At 38.3% G+C, this 26,783-nt stretch overlaps 1 protein-coding gene across 6 annotated transcripts in view; it reads right to left on the minus strand.

The window, feature by feature from the left end:
• Nucleotides 1–426: 426 nt before the first annotated feature.
• The window catches only part of LOC136879228 (serine/threonine-protein kinase dyf-5), a 243,609-nt gene continuing 217,252 nt past the window's right edge, over nucleotides 427–26,783 (minus strand). For all 6 annotated transcript variants that reach the window (XM_068228783.1, XM_067153032.2, XM_068228780.1 and 3 more), the window contains exons 11-12: nucleotides 25,297–25,393; nucleotides 427–742 (exon numbers count right to left, since the gene is read on the minus strand). In XM_068228783.1, the coding sequence (XP_068084884.1) occupies nucleotides 730–742; nucleotides 25,297–25,393 (110 nt within the window). In that variant the 3' untranslated portion in view covers nucleotides 427–729. The remainder of the gene's footprint in view (nucleotides 743–25,296; nucleotides 25,394–26,783) is intronic.

Here is a 26,783-nt window from a genome sequence, read left to right on the forward strand (position 1 = left end):
CGAGACCTCGTCTCAGACTGGCCATCACTAGTTTGACATAATCGTTCCAAAACCCTGTGGTCAGTGACATAGACTACACATTCTATTTTTTTTCAAAATGTTTCCATGGCTCAGTACATCCATACTATGGAACACGTCACTGTCACCCATATAACGTGATGCTACAGACCATAGTAACGAACATTATCTTCCATGCGCTTTCTGTCTCTGGCAATGGAAACTCGCCTATAGTAATGACATACATCATTCAAGGCTGAAAATTATTGATAACAAAGTAGTAACATTCCTTGGTGACATCAATTTGTATCCCTCCAAACTGTCAAAGTACCTTCCTGGCCAAAGAGGAAACAAACATGTTTTGGAGCAGTACCATGTTATCACTTTTGCTATCCTTCCAAGTTTACAAAAAATTTAAATATTAAGGACTTTATTAGCATTTTCTTTTATTTCATTCTTGGAAATGATACATTTGTGTTATACAACATTTAAACTGAGAAACAGACGTGAGACTGGTGAAAAATATTTTACTATGAAAAAGAAGTCCTGTCCTTCCCCAAAATGAGACTGACCGCAAACATACAGCACATCTACAAGATGCCATCACAAGCTGAAGCAGCAGAGAATATATTTTGTTTTTAATCTCCACACTGCATCACCCTTCAGCCGTAGGAGTGCACTCAGACTCAACAGTTCAGTGTTTATCACAGTTATGTTCCTTTGTTCCTTTCTTCATTTCAAGTACCTGAAACAGAAGAACAAAGTAATAGATAAAAGCAATCACAATAAATATATTTTCCAGCTGTTAATTCAATTCAATGAGTCAATCATTTGAGGCTGAAAATAATTTAGAGAAGTGTTTTCTTTAAGTGCAGTCATAGAGTTGCAAACAATGAAAACTGTCCACAAGATCAGCCCTATGAGTGACAGATTTAAAACTCCATAAAGTACAGACCAACAACCAGGCATTTTCTCTTCTGAAAGACCATTCCCAGGGTTAGATCTATTGTTGGTTGCGGCAGTAAAATACATCCACAGTATCCTCTGCCTGTCGTAGGAGGCCCAAGGGGCACTTAGTTTGGAAGCGTGGGTTGGCAACCACAGGGCCCTTAACTGAGTCCTGGCATTGCTTCCACTTGTGTCAGGATCCTTACTTTCATCTATCCTATCCAACCTACCTTGTTCAACTCTTGTTCTTCCCCAACCGTGACGGTATTAGAGTATTTGAGGCCGAGAGAGTCTTTCATTTTCAGGCCCTTCATGACCCTTGCCTTTCTTTGGACGATACATTAATTTTCTTGAAGTGTCCCTTTCATTTTTTCTCTCTAATCAGTGTTAATAGAGGCTTGTCTAGTTGTATTTACTCTTAAAACAATAATCAACACCACAACCTGTATCTAAGACTGCCATACTGTTAAAACATTGGTTCCAAGGTATTCAACTGTCTGGCATTGCACGGATTGGTGTTCAAACTGTGCCCCTCAATGTTCTGCTCGCTGAAATAAAAGAGCATTCAGCAGAAAGTCCCTCGTCATATTAACAGTTCAGTCCCGTACAAATCTTTCACAACACAAGAAATCTACCTTTGTATGAATACAATGACCGGGAGGGTTACAAACTTGGAGTTTTCCAATTTGAAGATGACCTATGTTCAGACAGGTGGAAACCTAAAGGGGTAGCGTTTATCAGTTAGAAGTTCGAATAGCTAGGCCAATTACGGAATTCCAAGAATGGAGTGCCAATGGGGAGGAGGGTTCATGCCATAATAGTTTGTTCATATGACTGTCTGTGGTGTGACAACAAAATCTATAATAAGACAAGAAGTGTATTAACGCTAGAAGAGCATGTGAAAGTGATCTATGAAAAGAAATCTGTTAAAAAGAAGAGCGTTTTTTTTTTTTTTTGAAACTTAAGACCAGAATAATTGTGAACACAATTTGCGTTAAGAGTGAAACAATGTAAATAAATTAACTTTAAATGCTGTAGTCATTAAATCATATTCATATTACAGTACTGGCCCCAATATACGACAATGCATTTTTACATTTACTGTACTAACAAAAATTGCAGCAGTCTTATATGTGCAGCCTAACATTTAAAGATCCATTTTTGTGAAGGTCTATTTGTATCATTCCCCTACTGGCTTGTGCGTTCGAAGTCACCATCCGCATCACAGCTGAGTTGAATGTCATGCATAAACTGTAATATCTTGAGCTTTGAGAATATTTTCCAATTTATGGCTTATGATGTATTGTTGGTGTCACTGTGTTAATGCATTTAGTTTTGGTTACTGTACAACAGACATGGCAGATCGATGGAAATGTCACTTCAATTAAATAAAAGAGAGATATATTACAATATAAACATCAAACTGGAGGTTTTACGTAAGGCAGAACATACTACAGTAATAATGTACAGACTGCAAAAAAAAAAAAAAAAAAAAAAAGTTTGGTATTTTCGAGTGTAATGTATGACATTGGCGGGAAGATGAAGAAGAGCATTTAAGAATGCCGGCACATCAACAGAAGTATTCAGGAGACAATTTAATGAAATTGATAGGCGTCTTACTGGATTTGTGTAGGAGAAATGAAATTAGGGTTACAATACTAAAAAGAAAATATAGAGGTTCCACTTTTTCAATACAATGATATTAAGCTGTACCAATATTAAGTTACAACATGTTAACTTTGGGAACGGTTTCGACACATTTAAAGTGTCATCATCAGCCGATTAATTGAACAGGGCAAATGGACTAAATAATAAACAATTACAAACACACATAACAAATATAAGACGTTATTCACAGTCAAAAGGATGTACAGAGAAGTATCAAAACTTTTTACGAAGAAGTAAATTTAGTTGAAGTTCATTTGTAACTGACAGTCTTGTATATTCCTGCTGTGCTGTCATCAGGTAAAAAGATGTTGAATTCATGATAAATAACAAGTTGAAAGCTTGAGCCAACATAAAATATTGAGGGATGATTCGTTAAAAGATTAATCTTGAGAGATGCAGCTTGTGTGCAGTTCCTGCTAAGCAAGGCCTTATAAGCATTTCTTTTATCAGTACACTGAAGAGTGACAAGCGACATACATGAAGTCCTAGGATACAGTGCAGAACTTAACTTCCTCAATTCGATGAGGATATATGAAGCCTAAAGAAAAGGAGACTTAAATAGAAATGATACAAGGGGTAAGATTTTTAGAACAAGTTAAATTATGAGGCTCACCTTTATCAGCAGGCCACGATGATTGACATGTGTAGGGGAGACAAAATGTGAAGCAAATAAGAATTTGGATTTCTTTGGCAAGTAATTTAAAATTCGTGTCACATTACTGAAGCGAGTGTGCATCGCAGTGCAGCCTGTTGGTGCTCCTCGTTAATAAAGACTCACCCAGTTGGTGGCGCTCCTAGCGGCTGCCAGAATAAACTGCGACTGCGGACAAGTGAAAAGTGCTGTTGTTATTCAACACTATGATGGAGTCAGCATCAGATGGAATGTTGTGTTTCTCGCTAAAAAGGATGGCAAGAAGACAGAAGTATAATCCTGGTTAAGGATCACTTTTGGATTAAGGGTTGAACACCCTTTCTGGCATCGGCGCCAGCCGCCGAAGTTGTTTTTCTTCAGTATTTAATGTGGGATAAGTTTTTTTCTTCTACGCCAATTTAGGCCTAGTAGTGTTTTAATTTATATTATTCTGCTGTGTTTATTCCGGAACCTCTAACTAAATGTACTGATATGTAGGGCTAAATTCGGTGTCAATTTTATCGCACTGTGAACTGCATCTGATATTCAGTTGACTCAATTCGAAATCAGTGGTATTCGCTAAAATCAATGTTTTTTATGTTAACATCATTATTAGTAAAGTTTAAATGCTGTTTCCTTATTTACTATTTGGTAAAGTTTATTTAAGGCCTATTAACGCCCTTGTACAAGTGAGGTTAGGCCTAAAATGGATGATATTGTACAGCCTCACATTTACATCTTATGTAACTGTAACCTCAAAATTATTATGGTACCTTGCTTTAGGCTTGTTTTTCGGTACGTTGCATTTGGTCTTGGCTATTGTTCTGGTTGTTGTCAGGTTCCTACATTTATTTGATGATGAATTGTTTTTTTACACCTTCCCTTGTTTTTTGAAAACAATGAGGGATTTCAGTTCAGATGTTATTGATTAAAAATGCAGATGTTTTCCAGATAACTATTTCTTGTGAACCTTAAGCTTGACTCCGTGTAGAATACTAACTGATCATCCAATTATTTTGTTTCATACTTAAATTATTTTCACCTGTAACCTTAAACCTTAAATGTTGTGGAATTGTTTCATTATTCTGAGAATACATTACTGGTCTCACTGAACAGAAATAATTTTGGGGTTTCGGATGTTATGTTCCATTTAAAAATAATCTATTTCTTCTAGAGATCATTTAAATAATGTTTTGGATTGAGGTATCACACTTAGGTTTTAATTTTGATTATCAGCAAACTTCATATCCCTAGTTGGTCATTTAAGCTCACTATTTTTAATGATCAACAAAACCTTAGCATTTAAAGCTGTTCATTTAACTATATGTGTGATACTTGTTAAATACAATTAGTTTTATTAAAATTATTTTTATTAATTGGTGTTGCTCATTTCATGAGACATAGGTAAGAGAGCTAGTTCCAGGCCTTTAAATAATCCACTATTGGAGTGGGCTTCATCCTTCCACAATAAATTATTGTCATTGGTGAGTATATTTCTTCTGTGACAGTATCCACTGACTGTTGTTAAAAAAATTGGTGATGAAAAATGGTTATGACATTAAAACAATCAGTGGATCTAATACGCAATGCCTTATTTCTAATAAAATAATAGAAAAAACAGGTGACGAAGGAATAAGGCATTGCCTGGAATACAGATATGTATATATATATATATATACTGTATATATAATTCAAGTTAGAAGTTAAAATAACACATTAAAATACGCAAGACGAACTAAAATTAAGTCAATGAAATAAAAGCGCAGTTAACACAAATACACTAGGACAAAGGACATCATTACACACAATAAAAAAAGACCACTATCCCTCATAAAGCGGATGACGAGGTCTACGGACTGCTTGTCATCGCGCAGGATGAGGGAGATGGTACGCGGGAATTTTAGACTACGGCGCAGACCGACCAGGTCCACGCACTCCGTAAGGATGTGTACCACGGTAAGATGATCGCTGCAACTACACACTGGACGGGGTTCTCCTTTCAATAAATGGGAGTGCGTTAGTATACCGTGGCCGATCCGAAGACGACAGAATACCACTGCTTCCCTCCGAGAAGCCCGAAGGGAAGTCTTCCACACCTTCGTTGTACCCTTTATCGCTCTCAGCTTATTTGGAAGAGGAGTGGCCTGCCACTCCATCTCCCAATGGGACATAACCACATGTCTCAGCTGAGAGCGAATATCACTTGCTGGAACCTTGAAAGGCAACGGGGGCAGAGTTACTACCTCCTTGCCAGCCATATCTGCTAACTCGTTTCCCTCTACACTCACGTGGCTTGGGAGCCACAGAAACGTGATTCTGGTGTCGGCATCCGAACACCCGGCCAGCAGGTCCTGGATCCGCTGCACCAGAGGGTGCCGAGGGAAACAGGTATCAATAGACTGTAGCGAGCTCAAGGAGTCAGTAACAGAAGTGTCGGCGCTCATCGGACAGTGCATATCGCAGAGCCTCATGGATAGCATATACCTCTGCGGTGTACATACTACAGGTTTCCGGGAGAGCAAAAAGAAACCTATCAGTGTCGACAACGAACACACAGCCCACTTTAGTGTTTGTTCTCGAGCCATCTGTGTAAATGACGACAGAACCTGGATACTAGCCAACAATGGACAGAAAGATACTCCGCTAAATCGAAGGGTCCGTGTTTTCCTTCGGACCAGTGTGCAGATCCAGGATTATTTCAGGACGTAGTACTACCCACGGAGGTACCCCACTTGGTTGTCTGACAAGGCAAGGAACCGAAGGTATGTGAAACAATCTGTGAGTGCTATCCAAGCGTATTTCAACCGGCCGCGTTGCACGAGGACAAGCAGCGTACAGCCGACGGTGTCCATTGTTGAATACGCAAGGATAGCTTGGGCGAAGTGGCATTTGTCGCAACTTTGCAGCATACGACAAAAGGTGTAAGGTGGCACACCAGATTCAGCGAGCAGGCTAGCTAAGGGGCTAGTTCGAAAAGCTCCCATCGCCAACCTAACCCCGCTGTGATGGATACTGTTCAATCTCGCAAGAACGCTTGGTCTTGCTGAGCCATATGCTGCACTGCCATAGTCTAACCTGGATAATATATGTGCCCTATAGAAGCGTAGGAGCACCGTGCGGTCAGCTCCCCAATTAGTGCTGCTAAGAAACTTCAAGAGATTAAGCCTCTTGGTGCATTGAACTTTTAGCTGCTGCACGTGTGGCTCCCATGATAATGTACTATCGAAAAGGAGCCTAAGAAATCGGTAAGTGTCAACTACAGGAATAGCTACATTTCCTAAATACAGCTCAGGATGTGGGTGAGGAGTACGTTGCCAACAAGAAGATGATCCTTGGATACCCAAAATACGTCAAAGTTTAGTCCACACTTGAGATGATGGAGTGTGTGATGTCTTAGACGATACACATCTCTCCCACGAAGCTTTCTTACTTTGGCAAATAAGAACTCGCGCCTTAGCGCGGAGTTTCTTAAATGTTACCAAGTTGGCCACAATAGGCTGTCTACGATAACGTTTACGGACTCGACGGCGTTCTTTGATAGCTGCTGCAATTTCTTCGTTCCACCAAGGAACGAGTTTTCGGCAAGGAGTCCCCGAGAAGGAGGGAATGGACTCCTCAGTAGCAGCAAGGATAACTTGTGTTATGTAAGTTATTTTGCCGTCTATGGTCCGCTTGATATCAGCGTTAAAAACAGCTAGGGATGTGAACTTTGGCCAATCAGCATGTTTAAGAATTCATCGAGGAGCCTCGATGGATTTTTGTTGTAACAAAGTAAGAATAATGGGAAAATGGTCACTGTCACAAAGATCGTCGTGTGTATTCGACCGAAACAGGGGACCCAACGTTCGGCTGCATGAGAGTATGTGTCCTAACGTACACTGAAATGAGTTGGTTCGCCTGTGTTCAAAAGACATAAATCCAGCTCTGTTACTAATGTTTCCAACTCCCTTCTCCTATGGCAAGGCGCATCAGAGCCCCATATGGGGTGACGGGCATTAAAATCTCCCAATAAGAGGAAGGGACAAGGAAGCTGGTCTATAAGATCAATGACATCATTTATCCTAAGAGGCTGGCCTGGTGGAAAATAAACATTACAAACTGTTGCTATGACAGGCAGCGGAATGCGAACTGCTACAGCCTCCAGCGGCCTTCTTAGTGGGATCTCTTCACTGTAGTTATCAGAACGGACAAAAATGCCAACACCACCGGAAGCCTGGTGAGCATAATGTTGTTCTGTCGAGTATAGTCGAAAATTTCTCAAGACCGTATGATGATCTGGTCTGAAATTTGTTTCCTGAATACAGACTATACTCGCCAAACTCGCTAATGAGCTGGTGCAGCTCAGCAAGATGTCTATCATAACCGTTACAATTCCACTATAACAGTGCCATAGTGTGGGTTAGGTTAGAAGCAGCGTAATGCTACCTAACCTACACCCACACCCCCATCCGAAGATTGAGATAAATGCTCCATATGCATCACCTCGTCACCAGACGTAGTCCGGGGACGGGGTGGGGAGCGCGCAGGTTTTCCAGGAGGAAAACCCGCTGGCGCAGAATCAGACCCTCCAGATTGAGGGTGTGAGACCCCATTTGTAGGAGAAGGGAGGTGATTTCCCAGCTCTGGTCGACGATGCCTCCTCCGCCGGCTTAGGCGCGGCTTTCGCTGTCCTTGTGAGGGAAGGAGACGTTGTCTTCTTCCCCTGCTGTGCCGGAGTAGGTTTCTTAGCCGGCACAGGCTTATTGGTGGTCGAGGGCCGGTATGGACCACCTTAGAGCTCGTTCTCTTTGCGGCGTTGCTCACTGGAGCGATTGCCGCCTTGGGTGCAGCGATCTTCTGGGAAGGTGTTCCAGTTGAAAATGAGGAAACAGGGAGAGACTGTGCTATCATGCTGAAGTCTAGTGTCTTGGCCGGTGCATTCAGAGAATTAAACTTACGACGCGCTTCTTGGTAGGAAAGACCATTCAGGGTCTTGATCTCCTGGATATTCTTCTCACTCAGATAGGTTGGACAGTTCCGATCTCGAGGAGAATGAAGATCAGAGCAGTTGATGCATTTGTACGGAGTTGTGCAATCCTCCGCGCTGTGAGCTACTCTTCCACATGTACTACAACCAGACGGGTTCGAGCAACGAGATACCATGTGTCCGAATCTCTGGCATTGATAGCATCGCATGGGAGGCGGGATGTACGGCCTCACATCGCAACGATAGGTTGTTACCTTGACTTTCTCTGGCAACACTGACAATTTGAAGGAGACTACGAACGCATCCGAATATCCTCAAGTTCACCGTATACACCTTCGATGTGTCGACTGAAGAGAATCGATTTGACCAGCTTGAAATCGTGCCCATCGGTTGTGGTAGCAACAAGGAACCTAGGGAAACTGGAACCCAGAGTAATACGCTGCGCTTGTTCCCAAGGGGTTGCCCCCCTTAGAGAATCGAAAGTTAAAGACTTGGGTAGCGAACTACCCGAGGAGGCAGGCGGAAGTTGTTTCAACGCCATGCCCGAAATCATCCTCTCTGAACGCCATCCACTCCGATCAGGGGTCTCTGTAGCCGAACCAAGCAGCCAAGGCAATACCCACCTGGTCATAGCTGGTGCTGCCCGGGGTCCGATGTTGGACGATGCCTAATACAGGAGGACTAAGGCAATGAGCACTAGGACTCCCTTCCTCCAGTCACCCGCAACAGCATGTACCCCATAGCGTGTACAGAGCACTAAATATAGGTAAAAATAAATAAAAATAATTAATAAGAATATGCCCTTCTGGCATTCGGCTGTGCGGAGACCTGTGTTGTGAGGCGGACACTACTGCAAGGGTACATGACACTCCCACATGTCGCTTCCTGGCTGGTTACTGACACGGGCTTTCGAGCGTAGTTGCACATGTAGGAGGTCCATCTCCAAGCAGCACGCACATCAAAATTTGGAATAGGTCTACAATTGTATGTTGTATGTTGGGTATTCAGCCTGAAGGCTGGTTTGATCCTCTACAGCTCCACCAACAGCTGTCATAGATAGCCTAGGTGTCATTGAAGAGGCATACTAGGGAAATGAGGAGTGAGGTAGTTTCCCGTTGCTTTCCTCACTGAGCCAGAAGTTGCTGTTACATATCAGTCTGCCAAGCCCACAGAAATGCATGCACCAACTGATCCTATGAGTGATATTTTCACACCATTCATAACAGGGACTGGCTGCATAAGGAATGGCATTACTAGCATCGCTCATACCTCGGTCACTTTAATATTGTCAGAGCCAAGGATGAGACTGAGACAGGTCAACGAAAGTAACAAATTTATTCTAGCCCATACCGGAAGACATAGTGCACTGTAAACACTACATCCTGCCAGCTAAGGCATAGTCTACAATTAAACCTAAAAAAAAGTAAAGAGGGGATCATGGCCACATGACCCTTTTAGTCACCCTCTACGATAGGCAGGGATTACAAGTGAATGTATTCAGCCCCTCCCATCCACAGGAGGTCCAACACATGATATCCAACCGCAATCCATATCCGCGCCTAGGCTGCCCCTTTTAGTTGCCTCTTACGACAAGCAGGGGATACCATGCGTGTATTATAAATGTGCGTCCCCCACCCGCAGGGAGTCTATCATAGTGAAGCTATGTTTTACGTCATGTATATGTTGCCCTACTGCCGCAAAACCTGTTATATTTTATTGCATTAACGTGTTCAGAGTATCTAATTTTTAGGAGTTGCTGTTATTGCATTTAAACTGGTATACACCAGACTTTGAAAAGACATTAGTTTTGTTTATTGAATTGGATTGAATTGAATTCTATTGTTAGTTAAAATGAAATTTTCGTATTATGTTTTTGAAGATATTAGCAATACTGTAGACGTTTTCATTGAAGGTAAAAATGGAGTAAACAAATGGTTTAAAATTATCTTCTAAGAGTGTTGTTTTTGGACGGTGTTTAAATTTGCTTATTATTCATTCAATAAAAAATCTATTATAACCATAGAATTTGGCGATGGAGCGGATGATATTCAGGTCTTTATTTAAGTTATCATTGGACAGCGGTATTATGAAAGCGCGGTGAACCATGCTGTTGTAAGAGGCGCATTTATGGGTTTGTGGGTGTGAAGAATCTTGTCTTATGGTGTTAGCTGTTTGTGTGAGTTTTCTGTAAATCATAAATGATAATGAGGATGGTAGCCTGTTTATCGTTATATCAAGAAAGTTGATTCATTTGTTAGATTCAGTTTCAAGAGTGAAGTTAATATGTGGATCGATCTGTTGAGGTTATTCAGAATGGAGGTTGCATTAACAGTTCTATCATCTAGGATCACTAAGGTGTCATCTACATACTTGGCCCAAAATAATGTGTTTAAAGTTGTAGTTGTTATTGATGACAGTGTGTTCCAAAAAATCTAAGTAAATCTCCGCTAAGATCCCTGAGGCTGGTGAACCCATTACCAAGCCATCTTGGTGATAAATTATATTGTCGAAGATGAAAGAATTGTTACTGACTACTAATTTTAAGACGGTCATACAATCATGAACCTGTAGTTTACTTAGGCGACTATATGTGTTTAAGTTCATTTCGATAATAGGAAATAATTTTTTGATATTAATACTGGGGACATGTTGACAATATCAAAAGAGTGTATAGAATGGTGTGGCTGAATTTTAAAGTTGTGTAATTTCTCTATTAGTTCCATGGTGTTTTGTTATCGATTTACTCAATAACAATTTGTAATTATTCTTAAGAAGTTTCTGAATGAATTGTGCTAATTTACATAGTGGGCTGGGTCTGTAATTAATAATCGGGCAAATGGGAACATCAGTCATGAAAAACTGTTGAAGAAGTATCCAAAGGACCGAATAATCTTGACAGTATAATAAGACTAACCCCCCCCCCCCTTGTAGTCAACTTATTAAAAATGTTGCCAGATAAAAATGATAACTTAAGTCCTATCAAAGGGCCCTAAGCATAATTGACCTAAAAAAAAAAAAACAAAAAAAAAAAACAGTCTCTAATATAATTACAGAATCTGAAATAGCTATCAGTAAAATACCCCTAGAATTACAAGACGAAATTAGACTAGATGTTAAAAGAAAACTTAATAAGATTCACACCTCTAATAATAAAACATCACACCCTAGTGACAATAGCAACAGTGATTCCTTCATTGAACATGAACACATTCTTAATCTTAAAAAAAAAATTAAAGACAACAACCTTATCATTACAAAAGCAGACAAAGGTAGTAATGGACAAAATTGAATACATAAAAAAAACCAAAAATTTCTTCAGTAACAGTTCCTTTTCTATAATAAAGAAATACCCAACTCAACAGATTTAACATCTCTTTACACAAACCTTAAAAAACTCTTCATTCCTATTTACTGAGCATGAAAGACAAGGTTATTGAACATGAATCCAGGCCTGCCAACTGCCGAAGCTCTCCCTAAGATTCATAAGGCTGATGTCCTCATTCGCCCGATTATTAATTACAGACCAAGCCCACTATATAAATTAGCACAGTTCATTCAGAAATTTTTAAAGAATAACTTAATTACAAATTTATATCAAATAAATCTATTAAAAAATATCATAGAACTAACAGAGAAATTAAACCACTTTAAAATTCAGCCACACCATTCTATACACTCTTTTGATATTGTCAACATGTACCCCAGTATTAATATCAAAAAATTATTTCCTATTATCGAAATGAAGTTAAACACATATAGTCGCCTAAGTAAACTACAGGTTCATGATTTTATGGCCGTCTTAAAATTAGTAGTCAGTAACAATTCTTTCATCTTCGACAATATAATTTATCACCAAGATGGCTTGGCAATGGGTTCACCAGCCTCAGGGATCTTAGCGGAGAGTTACTTAGATTTTTTGGAACACACTGTCATCAATAACAACTACAACTTTAAACACATTATTTTGGGCCAAGTATGTAGATGACACCTTACTGATCCTAGATGATAGAACTGTTAATGCAACCTCCATTCTGAATAACCTCAACAGATCGATCCACATATTAACTTCACCCTTGAAAATGAGTCTAACGAATGAATCAACTTTCTTGATATAATGATAAACAGGCTAACATCCTCATTATCATTTATGATTTACAGAAAACTCACACAAACAGCTAACACCATAAGACAAGATTCTTCACACCCACAAACCCATAAATGCGCCTCTTACAACAGCATGGTTCACCGCGCTTTCAAAATACCGCAGTCCAATGATAACTTAAATAAAGACCTGAATATCATCTGCTCCACCGCCAAATTCAATGATTATAACATATTTTTTATTGAATGAATAATTAACAAATTTAAACACCATCCAAAAACAACACTCTTAGAACAAAATTCTAAACCAGTTGCTTATTCCACCTTTACCTTCAATGAAAACGTCTACAGTATTGCCAATATCTTCAAAAAACATAATACCAAAATTTCATTTTGAATTAACAATAGAAGCTTGGAATAAACAAAACTAATGTCTTTTCAAAGTCAGGCATTTACCGGTTTAAATGCAATAACTGCAACTCTTCTTACAAAGGCCAAACTGGTCACAACTTCAAAATTAGATACTCTGAACACGTTACTGCAATAAAATATAACAGGTTTTCGACAGTAGGGTAACATATGCATGACGTAAAACATAGTTTCACTATGATAGACAAAGGTATCGAAATTCTCAGCACCCTGAACAAAGGCTCTCTCCTTGATATCAATGAAAACAGTTTTATACACCTTGATCAGTTTTTCAATTCCAACCTTAACCTGAATGATATTTCTGAGAAGCTAAACACCTCTTTCGCCTTTATCATCTCAATTTTGAATAACCTCAAGTTGACAAGTAGTTGATCGATCTTTCACATTTTACACAACACTGTTTCACACTACTTGCCCCTACCGAAAAGCCCCCCGATCAACCTTATCATTCCCCCCTCCCTACCACCCCCTCACAAACTCTCCTTTACCCCTCCCCTCACCCCCACATGGCACTACAGCCCTTCAAAGGTCCTGGCCTACCAAGCAACCGCTGCTCAGCTCGAAGGCCTGCAGATTACGAGGTATCGTGTGGTCAGCACGACGAATCCTCTCGGCCAATATTGGCTTTCGATACCGGGGCCGCTATCTCACCGTCAGATAGCTCCTCAATTCTAATCACGTAGGCTGAGTGGACCTCGAATCAGCCCTCAGGTCCAGGTAAAAATTCCTGACCTGGCCGGGAATCAAACCCGGGGCCTCCGGGTAAGAGGCAGGGACGTTATCCCTACACCACGGTTTACCCCTCCCCTACCTCTACTTATTCCTTACTTCCTTATTTGCTCCACAGTTTCCCACCCCTACACATGTCAATCATCACGGCACGCTGATAAAGTTGAGCCTCATAATTTAACTAAAATAATTACCAAACATAATAAGCACAAGTACAACAGTATGATGTAAAAAATTTACGTTATGTATCCCTAACAGTTTCTTTGCAATTTCTTTTGATATTGTCAACATGTACCCCAGTATTAATATCAAAAAATTATTTCCTATTATTGAAATGAACTTAAACACATATAGTCGCCTAAGTAAGGTGGTGGTGGTGATTATTGTTTTAAGAGGAAGTACAACTAGGCAACCATCCTCTATATAACACTAATCAGAGAGAAAAATGGAAGGGATCGACACTTCGAAAAATGAAGATATCGGCCAAAGGAAGACAAGGGCCACGAAGGGCATGAAAATGAAAGACTCCCTAGCCCTCACAAACCTAATAGCGTCGGGGTCGGAAAAGAACAAGAGTTGACCAAGGGAGGTCGGATAGGATAGATGAAAGTGAGGAGCCTGGCACGAGTAAGTGGAAGAAATGCCAGGACTCAGCTGAGGGCCCCGTGGTTGCCAACCCACGCTCCAATGTTCAGAGCCCCTGGGGCCCCTTTTAGTCGCCTCTTACGACAGGCAGGGGATACCGTGGGTGTTATTCTACCGCCCCCACCCACAGGGGGACGCCTAAGTAAATTACAGGTTCATGATTTTATGACCGTCTTAAAATTAGTAGTCAGTAACAATTTTTTTCATTTTCGACAATATAATTTATCTATTTAAAGTTAAAAATTTCTTTGTTCCATATTGAAGAATATTACAGTTAAAATTGAAATAACTGATAAAGAGATTCAACCTATTCAATACAAAAGAATAAGAAATGTAGTGAATTACATTCTTATTTAATAATAAGTAGAAGTGGTACCGGTTTTGACCCTAGTCCAGGTCATCATCAGCCGATTAAAACATGAAAAACAATGCATAGGAAAAGGAGGTAAAGGATCAAGTACACTCCTGATGTTAAATATATCACGCTGATCACCGGGAGCTGGCAAGTCACTTCAACAGATCTACTCATCTTCAACTCCTGCACGATTATGGATCTTCGTATGTGCTCGATTATGATATGACTTTGTTAGGAAAAGACATCGAATTCCTAAAACAATGCATTTCCTATAATCTTACCCCTAAATTTCTTCAAAGTTGTATTAGAAAAATCCATTCTTCTCCCCACATGTTAAAAACCCAAAGAATAACCAACAAAATTTGGTTAAAAAACGAAATTTGTTTCTTATACAAGAAAAAATCATTTTTAAACAACAGATTATACGAAACACATCTAGAAATTGCCAATCTTTCCCGAGTGCACAATGGAACCTTTTCCTAACTCAAGTAGATAATAAATTATTTCATGAATTGTCAATTAAACAACAAACCCTGCAGATAAACTCAACATTCTTAAGAACAAATCTTCTTCACATAAATTTCAGTTTAAGAACATTAACACACCCTCCAAAACTATTGATCAATTCCATCCTCCCATTGTAAATTTATCTAAAACAACTCTACTCTGAGTGATGATGAAAACTCAATTCTTTCGAAGGGCCTCAAACACAATTGGCCCAACCTCAACACTTCCAATGTAGCCACTAATTTAATTATTGAATTTGAAATACCGGTAGCCATTAACAAAATGCCAACAGATGAACAAGATGAAATCAGATATGAAGTAAAAAGAAAACTTGAAAAATCTTCCTTAACAATGACAAAAACACTTCTCTTAATAATAATAATAATATTAATAATTCAATTAATGATAATAAACTCATTTCGGACCTTAAAAAGAAAATCAATGACAATAATCTCATCATCACCAAATCTGATAAAAGGCAACACTACTGTCATAATGGAAAAAACTGACTACTTAAATAAAACCAAAACTTTTTCAGTGACTCTCTTTTTCTATAGTAAAAAAAGACCCAACCACAAAAATCCAACACCTACTCAAACAAACTTTAAAAAATACTTCCTTTCTCCTCATAGATCAAGAAAAAACTAAATTAATAAACATGAACACAGGCCTAACCACAGCCAAAGCCCTCCCAAAAATTCACAAAACTAACATTCCCATCCATCCAATAATCAATTACAGACCCAGTCCCCTATACAATACTTCTAAATTCATCCAAACATTTTTACAAAAAAACGATCGATTTTTATCCAACAAATCTATCAAAAACACTTCTGATCTAATCAACAAATTAAAGAACTTTAATATCCAACCATATTTTTCTCTCCATTCTTTTGACATTGTAAACATGTACCCTAGTACTCCAATTTCCAAATTATTCCTCATAATAAGCAACAACCTTAACAAATTGGTTCTCACTAATAATTATTTTACCTTTGATAACACCATTTATCAACAAGATGGCTTGGCTATGGGCTCACCAGCTTCAGGCATTCTTGCTGAAATTTACCTTGACTTCTTAGAAAACACAAAAATCAATAATAATAATACTAATTTCTCCAACATCCTCTTTTGGGCCAGATATGTCGACGGCACTTTGGTAATTTTAAATGAAGAATCAACCAACGCAGCCTCTACACTTATTCATCTCAACAACTTAGACTCTAACATTAAATTCACCCTCGAATTAGAACACAACCAAACTCTTAACTTTCTAGACTTAACTATCACTAGACATCCTTCTTCTTTATTTTACAAAATATTCAGAAAACCAACCCAAACAGCAACCACAATACGACAAGACTCTTCGCACCCTCAAGCACATAAACGTGCTACTTATAACAGCTTAATTTTTCGTGCCTTCAACACCCCTACGTCTAAAAAAAGATTTAAATAATGAATTGAACACCATCCGTAACATCGCTAAATTCAATGGCTTTAACAACTCCTTCATAAACAGCAACATCAACAAATTCAAACCACTTTATCTAAAGACATAACAAAACCAACTGCATTTTCCACTTTCACTTTCACTCACGATGCTCATAGAACTAATATTTTTTAAAAACACAACATGAAAATTTTTTTTAGAACTAACAATAGAAATTTGGATATTTTACACAACTCTAAATCACTAAATAAATCTAATGCTTTTTCTAAATCTGGAGTGTACAGATTCAAATGTAACAACTGCAACTCCTCCTACATCGGACAAACTGGCCGCAAATTCAATATTAGATACTCCGAACATATCAACGCCATTAAATACAATAGATTCTCCGCCATAGGACAACACATACAAGACTCCAAGCATAGTTTCACCAAACACTACTGAAAATTGCTTTATTCACCTTGATCAATACTTCAACCCTAATTTCAATTTAAACAACATTTCTGAAAAACCTAACATCCTTTTTGACTTCCTAATTCTTCTTCTCAAAAATTCTAAATTTCAAAACCCCAATTCTATTTTTCATGCCTTACAAAGTTCCTACCCACATTTTCTACCTCCAATAACCCACCCTCCTAACCCACCCTAAACTACCCGTCCTTCATCTCCCTATCTTATCCTTCCTCAACACCATTTAACTTCAATTTCTTTTATTCTTCTCTTATTCCACTATTCCTCTTCCTCTATTAATTTATTCTATCTTTTCTTTAAAAAAAAAATTATTCCACCTTCATTTCGGTTCTTCTCATTCATACTCAACTTCTGCCTTGCGCCGATTTCGACTACTTCAATCATGACCTGAATTTTTTACATTTAAAAAAATTGCGCACTGTGCATATACGTTTTCATTTGTTTCCGGTATTGCGCTTTTTACTATATTTTTTTCTCTTCACAATTGTTTTTTTCACGTCAACTGTTCTAAGAATTCTATAGGAGCACAATTACTTATTCAATTATATTGAATTATATTATATTTATCTATATACTTACTTTCCCGCAACTGAAGAAAATTACTGGATCATCAAGCTATTCTCCATTTTACTTTGGCGTTTGAAACCACAGTGCCTGATGTTAAATATATCGCGCTGGCAAATCACTTCAACAGATCTACTCATCTTCAACTCCTGCAGGTTTATGGATCTTTGTATGTGTTCGATTATGATATGACTTTGTGCCTGACAGTGTTTAAAAACTAGCTCATTTAACCGTTCTCCGCTATTCATAAACATTATAACACTTTGCCTAACACTGCGTGTGCCGTACTGCCGCTCAGAAAATTACGCACTGTTTTCTTTTAAGTGACTTACATTTTATCGCCTCTTCTACTGATCCGGAGTGTACTTATCTTTTTCTCCTTTTCCTATGCATTGTTTATAATGTTTTAATCGGCTGATGATGACCTGGACTAGGGTCGAAACCGGTACCACTTCTACTTATTATTAAATAAGAATGTAATTCACTACATTTCTTATTCTTTTGTATTGAATAGGTTGAATCTCTTTATCAATTATTTCAATTTTAACTGTAATATAATTTATCACCAAGATGGATTGGCAATGGGTTCACCAGCCTCAGGGATCCTAGCGGAGATTTACTTAGATTTTTTTTCTTGCTAGGGGCTTTATGTCGCACCGACACAGATAGGTCTTATGGTGACGATGGGATAGGAAAGGCTTAGGAGTTGGAAGGAAGCGGCCGTGGCCTTAATTAAGGTACCGCCCCAGCATTTGGCTGGTGTGAAAATGGGAAACCACGGAAAACCATTTTCAGGGCTGCCTACTATCTCCCGGATGCACTTAGATTTTTTTGGAACACACTGTCATCAACAACAACTACGACTTTAAACATATATTATTTTGGGCCAAATATGTAGATGACATCTTAGTGATCCTAGATGATAGAACTGTTAATGCAACCTCCATTCTGAATAACCTCAACAGATCGATCCACATATTAACTTCACCCTTGAAACTGAGTCTAACAAGTGAATCAACTTTCTTGATATAACGATAAACAGGCTACCATTCTCATTATCATCTATGATTTACAGAAAACTCACACAAACAGCTAACACCATAAGATAAGATTCTTCACACCCACAAACCCATAAATGCGCCTCTTACAACAGCATGGTTAGCCGCGCTTTCATAATACCGCTCTGTCCAATAAAGAACTGTAGTCTATCTTTGTGATACAGAGGATGATCATTTATATGGAAACAATCTGGACTTATCCAGTTTTGAAACCCAGTCTTGGACATGTCCAGTTTTGAAAGTAGGAAAGATCACAATATGAAGATAAAATTGGAATTCAAGAGGACAAATTGGGGCAAATATTCAATTTATAAAAAGGGGAGTTACGGATTGGAATAACTTACCAAGGGAGATGTTCAATAAATTTCCAATTTCTTTGAAATAATTTAGGAAAAGGCTAGGAAAACAACAGATAGGGAATCTGCTACCTGGGCGACTACCCTAAATGCAGATCAGTATTGATTGATTGACTGATTGATTGATTAAAACCAAGTCATGGATGTGACCTGTTATGAAAGTTAACTACTCTGACTGCTAACTCCATTTCAGCTGTGGCTCTGTGAAGAGCAGCTGTGGTCCAATGATTGAATTCAACGTTTTAAATAAAATTCTGTAGTTTTAATCTATATATATAAAATAAGAGTTTTGTCTGTACATTGCTCAAAATTTGAAAATAATGGCATTTCTGTATCAGTCATGTCCATAGTAACAAGGAAATGCATTTTTTAATTTTCCGTAATTTCTGTCTGTCTGTCTGTCTGTCTGTCTGTCTGTCTGTCTGTCTGTCTGTCTGTCTGTCTGTCTGTATGTATGTACACACATCATGAGAAAATGGCTGAAGAGAATTTAATGAAAATCGGTATGTAAAGTCCAGGAATAAGTCACTACAATCTAGGCCATAAATAATCTTCTTCACGCTGAGAGAAATGGTAGTTTAGGGGAAGGCCTAAAATTTAGTTCTCAAATATTTATATTATTAGTGGTCCTATCTTAATTAAATTAGGTATGCAAAGTTGGAAAATAAGTCGCTACATTTTTTTTTTTTTTTGCTATGGGCTTTACGTCGCACCGACACAGATAGGTCTTATGGCGACGATGGGACAGGAAAGGCCTAGGAGTTGGAAGGAAGCGGCCGTGGCCTTAATTAAGGTACAGCCCCAGCATTTGCCTGGTGTGAAAATGGGAAACCACGGAAAACCATTTTCAGGGCTGCCGATAGTGGGATTCGAACCTACTATCTCCCGGATGCAAGCTCACAGCCGTGCGCCTCTACGCGCACGGCCAACTCGCCCGGTAATAAGTCGCTACAATCTACGCCATAAATAATCTTATTAACATTAAGAAAAATGGTAGTTTAGGGGAAGGCCTAAAATTTAATTCTCAAATATTTGTTATTAGCTGTCCCATCGTAAATAAAATTGGTACGCAAAGTCGGGGAATAAGTTGCTACAATCTAGGACATAAATAACTTTATTCACGCTGAGCGAAATGGTAGTTTGGAGGAAGGCCCAAAATTTAATTCTCAAATATTTGTGTTATTAATGGTCTTATGGACAATTACTATATAAATAACATTACATAGTATTAAATTTCCGATCATTGATGTCTTATACATTTTGACCGTATCGGCTATGATAACGGAAATATTTATGAATATGGATTTTTGTTGCTAAGATCATATCAGCGCCGTCACGAGAAAATGGGTAAACAGAATTTAATGAAAATCAGTATGTAAAGTCGGGGATTAAGGAACTACAGTCTACGCTATAATTAATTTTATAAGACGGCCTTATATTACAGAGTCAAAAGAAAACTGAATGTCACGGACTACAATAGAGAAAGCTCATATCATTGATCAACAATAACATTACATTGACCATTGTTTGTTGTGATTTGCTTTTTGTCTCTGTTGCCATTCATCTCCAATAGATGGGATTACTGCTGTATACCGAGTTTTTTTAATTTGCTCTATGTCGCATCGACACAGATAGGACTCACGGCGACGATGGGATATGAAAGGGCTAGGAGTGGGAAGGAAGCAGCCCCTACGTTAATTATGTTACAGCCCCAGCATTTTCCTGGTGTGAAAATTGGAGACCATGGAAAACTATCTTCAGGGCTGTCGACAGTGGAGTTCGAACCCACTACCTCCAAGCTCACAGCTATGCGCTCCTAACTGCACAGCCAACTCACCCGGTCATACCGAGTATAACAGCCTGCCTGAAAATTGGCGGGAAGTAGCTGGCTAGTTAGATAAACTTCTGATACTACTGATATGTAACAAACTGGTTCATCATAGCATTCGAGCTATTCAATTTCTACTCTGAGGCACTGATTGGAATGAGCAGTGTGCATATTTAACGGAATAATGGCAGAGAAGTGTTCACGGCTATCTGCGGTCCGGTCATTGCAGCACTGGAACTTTGGATTGTTAGATCGGCACCGTAGTACTGTTCGTTAAAAGTGAGAAAATGTGCGGTTTATTAATTTGATCAAGTATTTTATATAACATTGCTTTTAATCACTACATTCCTTCTGATGACTTCAGGTAGGAAAACCACAAAGACAGTCTTTCTGAGAATCCCGTTATGAAGCAGTAAGTAAATAATAAAATAAATCACACTAGAAAAACTTATTACAATAAAAAGGCATGTCAAATAAAAGAGTTAACTAATAAAATTATGTAAAAGGCTAAAAAAAAAATGAGTTTACATAATTGATAAACTCATAACTATGTTATAACATAGCCAAAAATAATACTGGGTCAGGTAATATTAGATAGAAACACCAATGTCATGACAATCACCTTCACAGAATTCTGGTTCACATCAGTTATTTCCCCAGCATTAGAAATTATGTCTTTATAGAACTGTAGTTCATCCTGAATTTACTAGTCTTGTCCAAAATGTTTTTTAAGAGCTGATCTATATCTTGAATCTCTTCTACCTTCAGTTTATTCATACCAATGTGTGCTTCAAGAGGATTGATCACACTGCTTGTTTTTTTCTTTTTAGTGATTGTGTCCTCCACTCCAACATCAGTTCTGTAGTATTGCTCTCCCCTTATATGAATATTGTTTCCCCTAGTCTTCCTAACTACAAATCTCTTGCAGTGTGATATTTTGAAGGGAAGGGATTGCGTAGATTTCATCACATTCTGACATTCAGTTTTCCAATCATAAATGGTCCAGTCCTTTCCTATAACTTTGACACTTCCATGATTTGAGAACACTTCGTGATATGCAGAAGGTTGGATGATAGTATCTATTCTTTTCAGCTCCTTCTCTATTCGTCCAAAAACTCGGTCTGGTTGAAGAAACGAGTGGCCAATAACTGGGAAGAATATCTCAATTTTATTGCTAAACCATTTATGTAACATTGTCAATAGCGTCAAATTCTTATTTTGCCCACGGCATCCATTGGCAAATAGTCTTATTATGTTTATATCTTGAAGATCAAAAGTTTTCAGCCCATGATACAGGGCAGACATCACTTCATTTGATGTTTTAGGACGTTCATTTTTCAGTCCAAGTATAAATTGACACTTTAGATTTGGGCATACTGCTCTTTGAACTGCCAGTAACAACCGTGAAGTTGTGGAGATTTACCTGACGGGAATAATATGCTGACTGATCTGGTAGTTTTGCCTGATTTTTCTGGCAGTCGAAAGATAGTGTTACCATGCCATCTCTTTCCTCTTGAAGAAACTCGTAGAATGCCCTGTATTGGAGTTTATGAATTCTCTTCTCTATAATCAGGTTGGTCTTTCTAGAAACATCTTTCTCATTTTGAATGTATGTATTCAGTTGAATGCACTTTGAACAAGCATCAGTTGCCAGAGATCCAAATTGAATATTAAATTAGGTGTTTAACACTTTCTGGAAATGACTTTCTTTTACCCTAACTTCCAAAGGCATTGATGCATTGTACACTCTTTCAGACTTATTTCAACAATAGTGAGATTCTATCCTTTTCAAGTTCCGTATGTATGTTATCACACTTTCCAGTTTCTGAGCATAAGACTGTGAACGATGATCCCCACCTCTTCTTTCACAATTTGCAGATCCATATTGCTTTCCCGGTCTAGAAAGCCAAGCATAACGGCAGAGAGGATTTGTCATGCTGACCACACGACACCTCACAATCTGCAGGCCTTCAGGCTGAGCAGCAGTCGCTTGCTAGGCCAAGGCCCTTCAAGGGCTGTAGTGCCATGGGGTTTGGTTTGGTTTTTTATTGCTTTATTCGGCTGAACACACCAAGTACTCTGTGCTTAGTTATACATAGTATTCAAAGTATGCTTCACGACACACTTGCACTCTATTTCCATACACATCTGCCACAGTATATGTTATAACCTCACTTTTAAGTCTCTTCAGACTGGCAGGTCGAACTCTGAGTCGTGAAGGGGTAGAAGAGGAACAGAATTTAGCTATAAATGCATCCTGTTCAGATTTTACACTCGATGCATAAAACAATGCGTAGAATCTCTGTATGTCCTTCATTGTTAGTCCTCGACAATTTTTGCGACCGTTCCCAAGGCACCTATGATTGCAGTCTGGATATTTTGGTAGATTTCTCGAAAAAATTTAAAATGAAGTGAGATTACATATCAGAGGCTACTAGCAGCACATGAAAGGTACAGCACAGATGAAACACGCATCAAAATAGAAAGAGCTAGTAAAAATTGAATGTATTTGGTAATTCAATTTACACATTTTATGGTTTCCTCTCACATTATCCTTACTTAAAACTCAATTATATGAATAATTTTCTATTTCAAAATGACGTTCATTTGGAATAGAGCCCTCCAAAATTTCAAGTAATTCCAAAAATACAACTCTGTCTACATACCCCTCTTTCTTCCCTTTTGTACGTTTCCAGTTTTGAGGATTTCATTGCTTTTAATCACTACAACAACTTCCACAATCATGTTACATGTTAAAGAACTCATTTTCTTTATTTTCAGATCATGAATATTCACATCAGTAACCAAAAGTAGTGTTAAACTTGTAAGAAATCAGTAACCATGTTATCAAACAGCAGCCATGACACCTACCATTGTCACGTGATCAACATAAGTCGTTCTCATTGGTGATGAAGGACTAGTACGCTTCTGAAACTAGCTTATTGAGGACAAGTCTGTTTTTGATGTTATTCGGCACTTTTAAGATACAAATTAGATTGATTCTGTCCAGTTTTGTTGCACACAAGCACTATGGATGCAAGTAGCTTTCAAAGTTGTTTAAGATTCGACATTTATCCCAATTCCCATGAAGAATGGACTTGTCCGGTTTTATAATTCACCCCCTTTTCTCACACCAGTTCACCACCCCTCCACCCCCTTAAGTGGATTTTCGAAAAACTAAAAAATACAAGTTTCTTTATTTTTAAAGGAGATTTCAAATACCAATTTTCATGTCTTTAAACTGTTCAATTTTCGAGACACAGATAAAATCATTTTAAAAATTTACCTCCTTAGTGATGGAATATCCAAAAATCCTCCCTTAGTGAGTACCTGCATTGTAATATGAATCTATCCCCAAAATTTCATTCCTTTATGTCCGATAGTTTTGGCTCAGCGATGATGAATCAGTCAGGACAAGTTATATATATATTATAGATTATAAAAGTCAATTTAAAATGTCATCAAAAATGCTATATTAAAACATGTAGTCTGTCATATGAAAGCAAAATTGTCTAGAGATGTGTTATATGGCAGCTTATCATATAATATGAAGGTATTTGTGTTCTGGAAAGTGCCAAATATTTAATGGTCGGCTGGGAAACATCTTACTATGATGCATCAAAGTACATGAGTCCCATCCAAGTTTATTTTCAGTGCGGACCACATTAAAGCAAGAAAGGTATCTGTAAGTAAAATAAAAAGGCAATTATCGACGTGTGCAAGGCGCGGGGAAGAAGAGTAACTGATATGTGAAGGTTTGATCACTTAAAGAAACACGCAAAAGGGAATCGCAGAAGAGGAGGGTTTGGCAGCCCTAATGTCACCGATCCAGAAGAAGACAAAATGAAATGACCTAGAGTGTACTGACTGAATACTGTTGTTAGTTTGAGTTATGCTTTGTCTCTTCAGCTGCCATTCATCTCCAATAACCGGGAGAGTTGGCAGTGCGCGTAGAGGCGCGCGGCTGTGAGCTTGCATCCGGGAGATAGTAGGTTCGAATCCCACTATCGGCAGCCCTGAAGATGGTTTTCCGTGGTTTCCCATTTTCACACCAGGCAAATGCTGGGGCTGTACTTTAATTAAGGCCACGGCCGCTTCCTTCCAACTCCTAGGCCTTTCCTATCCCATCGTCGCCATAAGACCTATCTGTGTCGGTGCGACGTAAAGCCCCTAGCAAAAAAAAAAAATCTCCAATATATGGCATTAGTGCACCAATCACAAAAATACAACAGCTAGTAATGTATAAGTTTCCTTAAAAGAAAGATTCATTATAAGAATAACTAATCAGCCATCCCAACTTACATTACTCTAAGTCATTTCCTACCAGTTAAATTAGGATAGATTTTAAAATTATCATCAAAAACGTTTTTTGAAAATAAGATTGTAAATAATAATTATAATAATCAAGTGCTTCTGCCATTTTTTAGCCTTACCTTTCCTCATGCACTAACAACAAATGCACTCTTAACATTCCTCCTTTCTTGTTGAGTATTTTCAGTTTTAGAGTAAAATTAATCTCTTAATGCAAGTAGACAGAAAGGTATAAAAGGGAGATGAGTACACCGTTGTGTAGTATTTCTAAGTTTTACTCACTTGGCTGCCCAATCTGTACGTCCATGTATACCACCGCTTTGACGGGCTAACAGCTTACTGGACTGCAGCGAAACACGAGATCCCCTCATGTCAATACCTGCAACAGAGCATTGAGAAATATTCATGAAGGACAATGTTGACCAACTTGATGATATTATTTGTAAATAATATTGTCATACGATAAATAAAATGAATAAATGTGATATAAAGGGTCATCAGTACAGAAAATACATAATAAGCTGACTGTATCTTCACTCTGAAGCAATATATCTGTGATGGAACAAAATTATCACTTTTCTTAACTATTTACTGAATGGACTACCTCTCTCTGAGATGTAATACTGTAAGAGAGGTAACTTAAGGGGTCCACCTTTTCAATACAAATAATGTTATGATGGTTAAGTTACAATATATTTACTTGAAACTAGTTTTAATGCTATTTAGCATCATCTTCAGCCAAAATGTGAGAAATAAGCATAGGTACATACATAAACATATACATTACACAAAATATTATAGCATTATGATTAAATAAGAGTAAAAAGGGGAATAAAATAGTGAATAGATATTCAATCACAAGTTCAGAACTTGGCAGTCATTATCAAAACAACCCATGGAAGATAAATTAAAATAGTAACCTAATTGTACAAACACGAGTTAGGACTCAACTAACATAATCTTTTAAAAATACATATAATACTTTAAAACTCTGCTTAAGTCCGAGATGAACTTGGCAGTCAAAGATACGAATTTGTAGTCACTTTTTTCATTAAATGATGTCGCTTATTAACTAAGAGTGTAGTGAACATTTTCTTTGAGCTTTTGACAGAATTACAGTATTCAATTTGCGTAAGATGTTCATCTGAGAGCTTTGAAGTTAGTTTTACATCATGGCTGTCCTGTTGTCTGTGGTCTATTGTTTTTATGTTGCAACGTAACGTGTAAGGTGGACACCAAGTTTTTGAGCCAAGGTTTCTACGATGTTCGCAGTTCAATGCAGAACCTCAGGCGGCAAAGCTGTGACACGTGATGAAGAGGATCTGAGTGTGATGGATAAGCTTGGGTAAGGTCTCTTCAAATAAATCTATCAGGAACAACCACTAAATTATTCAAGCCGGCAACAAATCCGCAACAGGTGAGCGATAGCTACGATAGTGGTGGGGCTGGTATGCTCCACAACACTGTAATTCTGCCTGAATGAGTGAAAGGGAAATGAAGCTTGTAGTCGCTAGTGAAGAGTAAAGGAGACAAGATGGCTTGGCTACCGATCTGCTTGCTGAGATCAGTTAGAATCGAGGGCAACTACAAAGAAGTGGGTTTTGACTCAGGTATAACAAAGTCGACTCTACAAACCATTCTTAATAGTTAAGGACGATAGGTGATGCGAGTTTTAAATTTGTGTAACAGGGTATATTACAAGTGACGAGCTTTAAAAGCCCAATTATAAAAACCCGTACTGACTTGAAAATCAAGTAGTGATATAATAT

This window comes from Anabrus simplex, chromosome 8 (assembly GCF_040414725.1).
Source record: "Anabrus simplex isolate iqAnaSimp1 chromosome 8, ASM4041472v1, whole genome shotgun sequence".
NCBI lineage: Eukaryota > Metazoa > Arthropoda > Insecta > Orthoptera > Tettigoniidae > Anabrus > Anabrus simplex.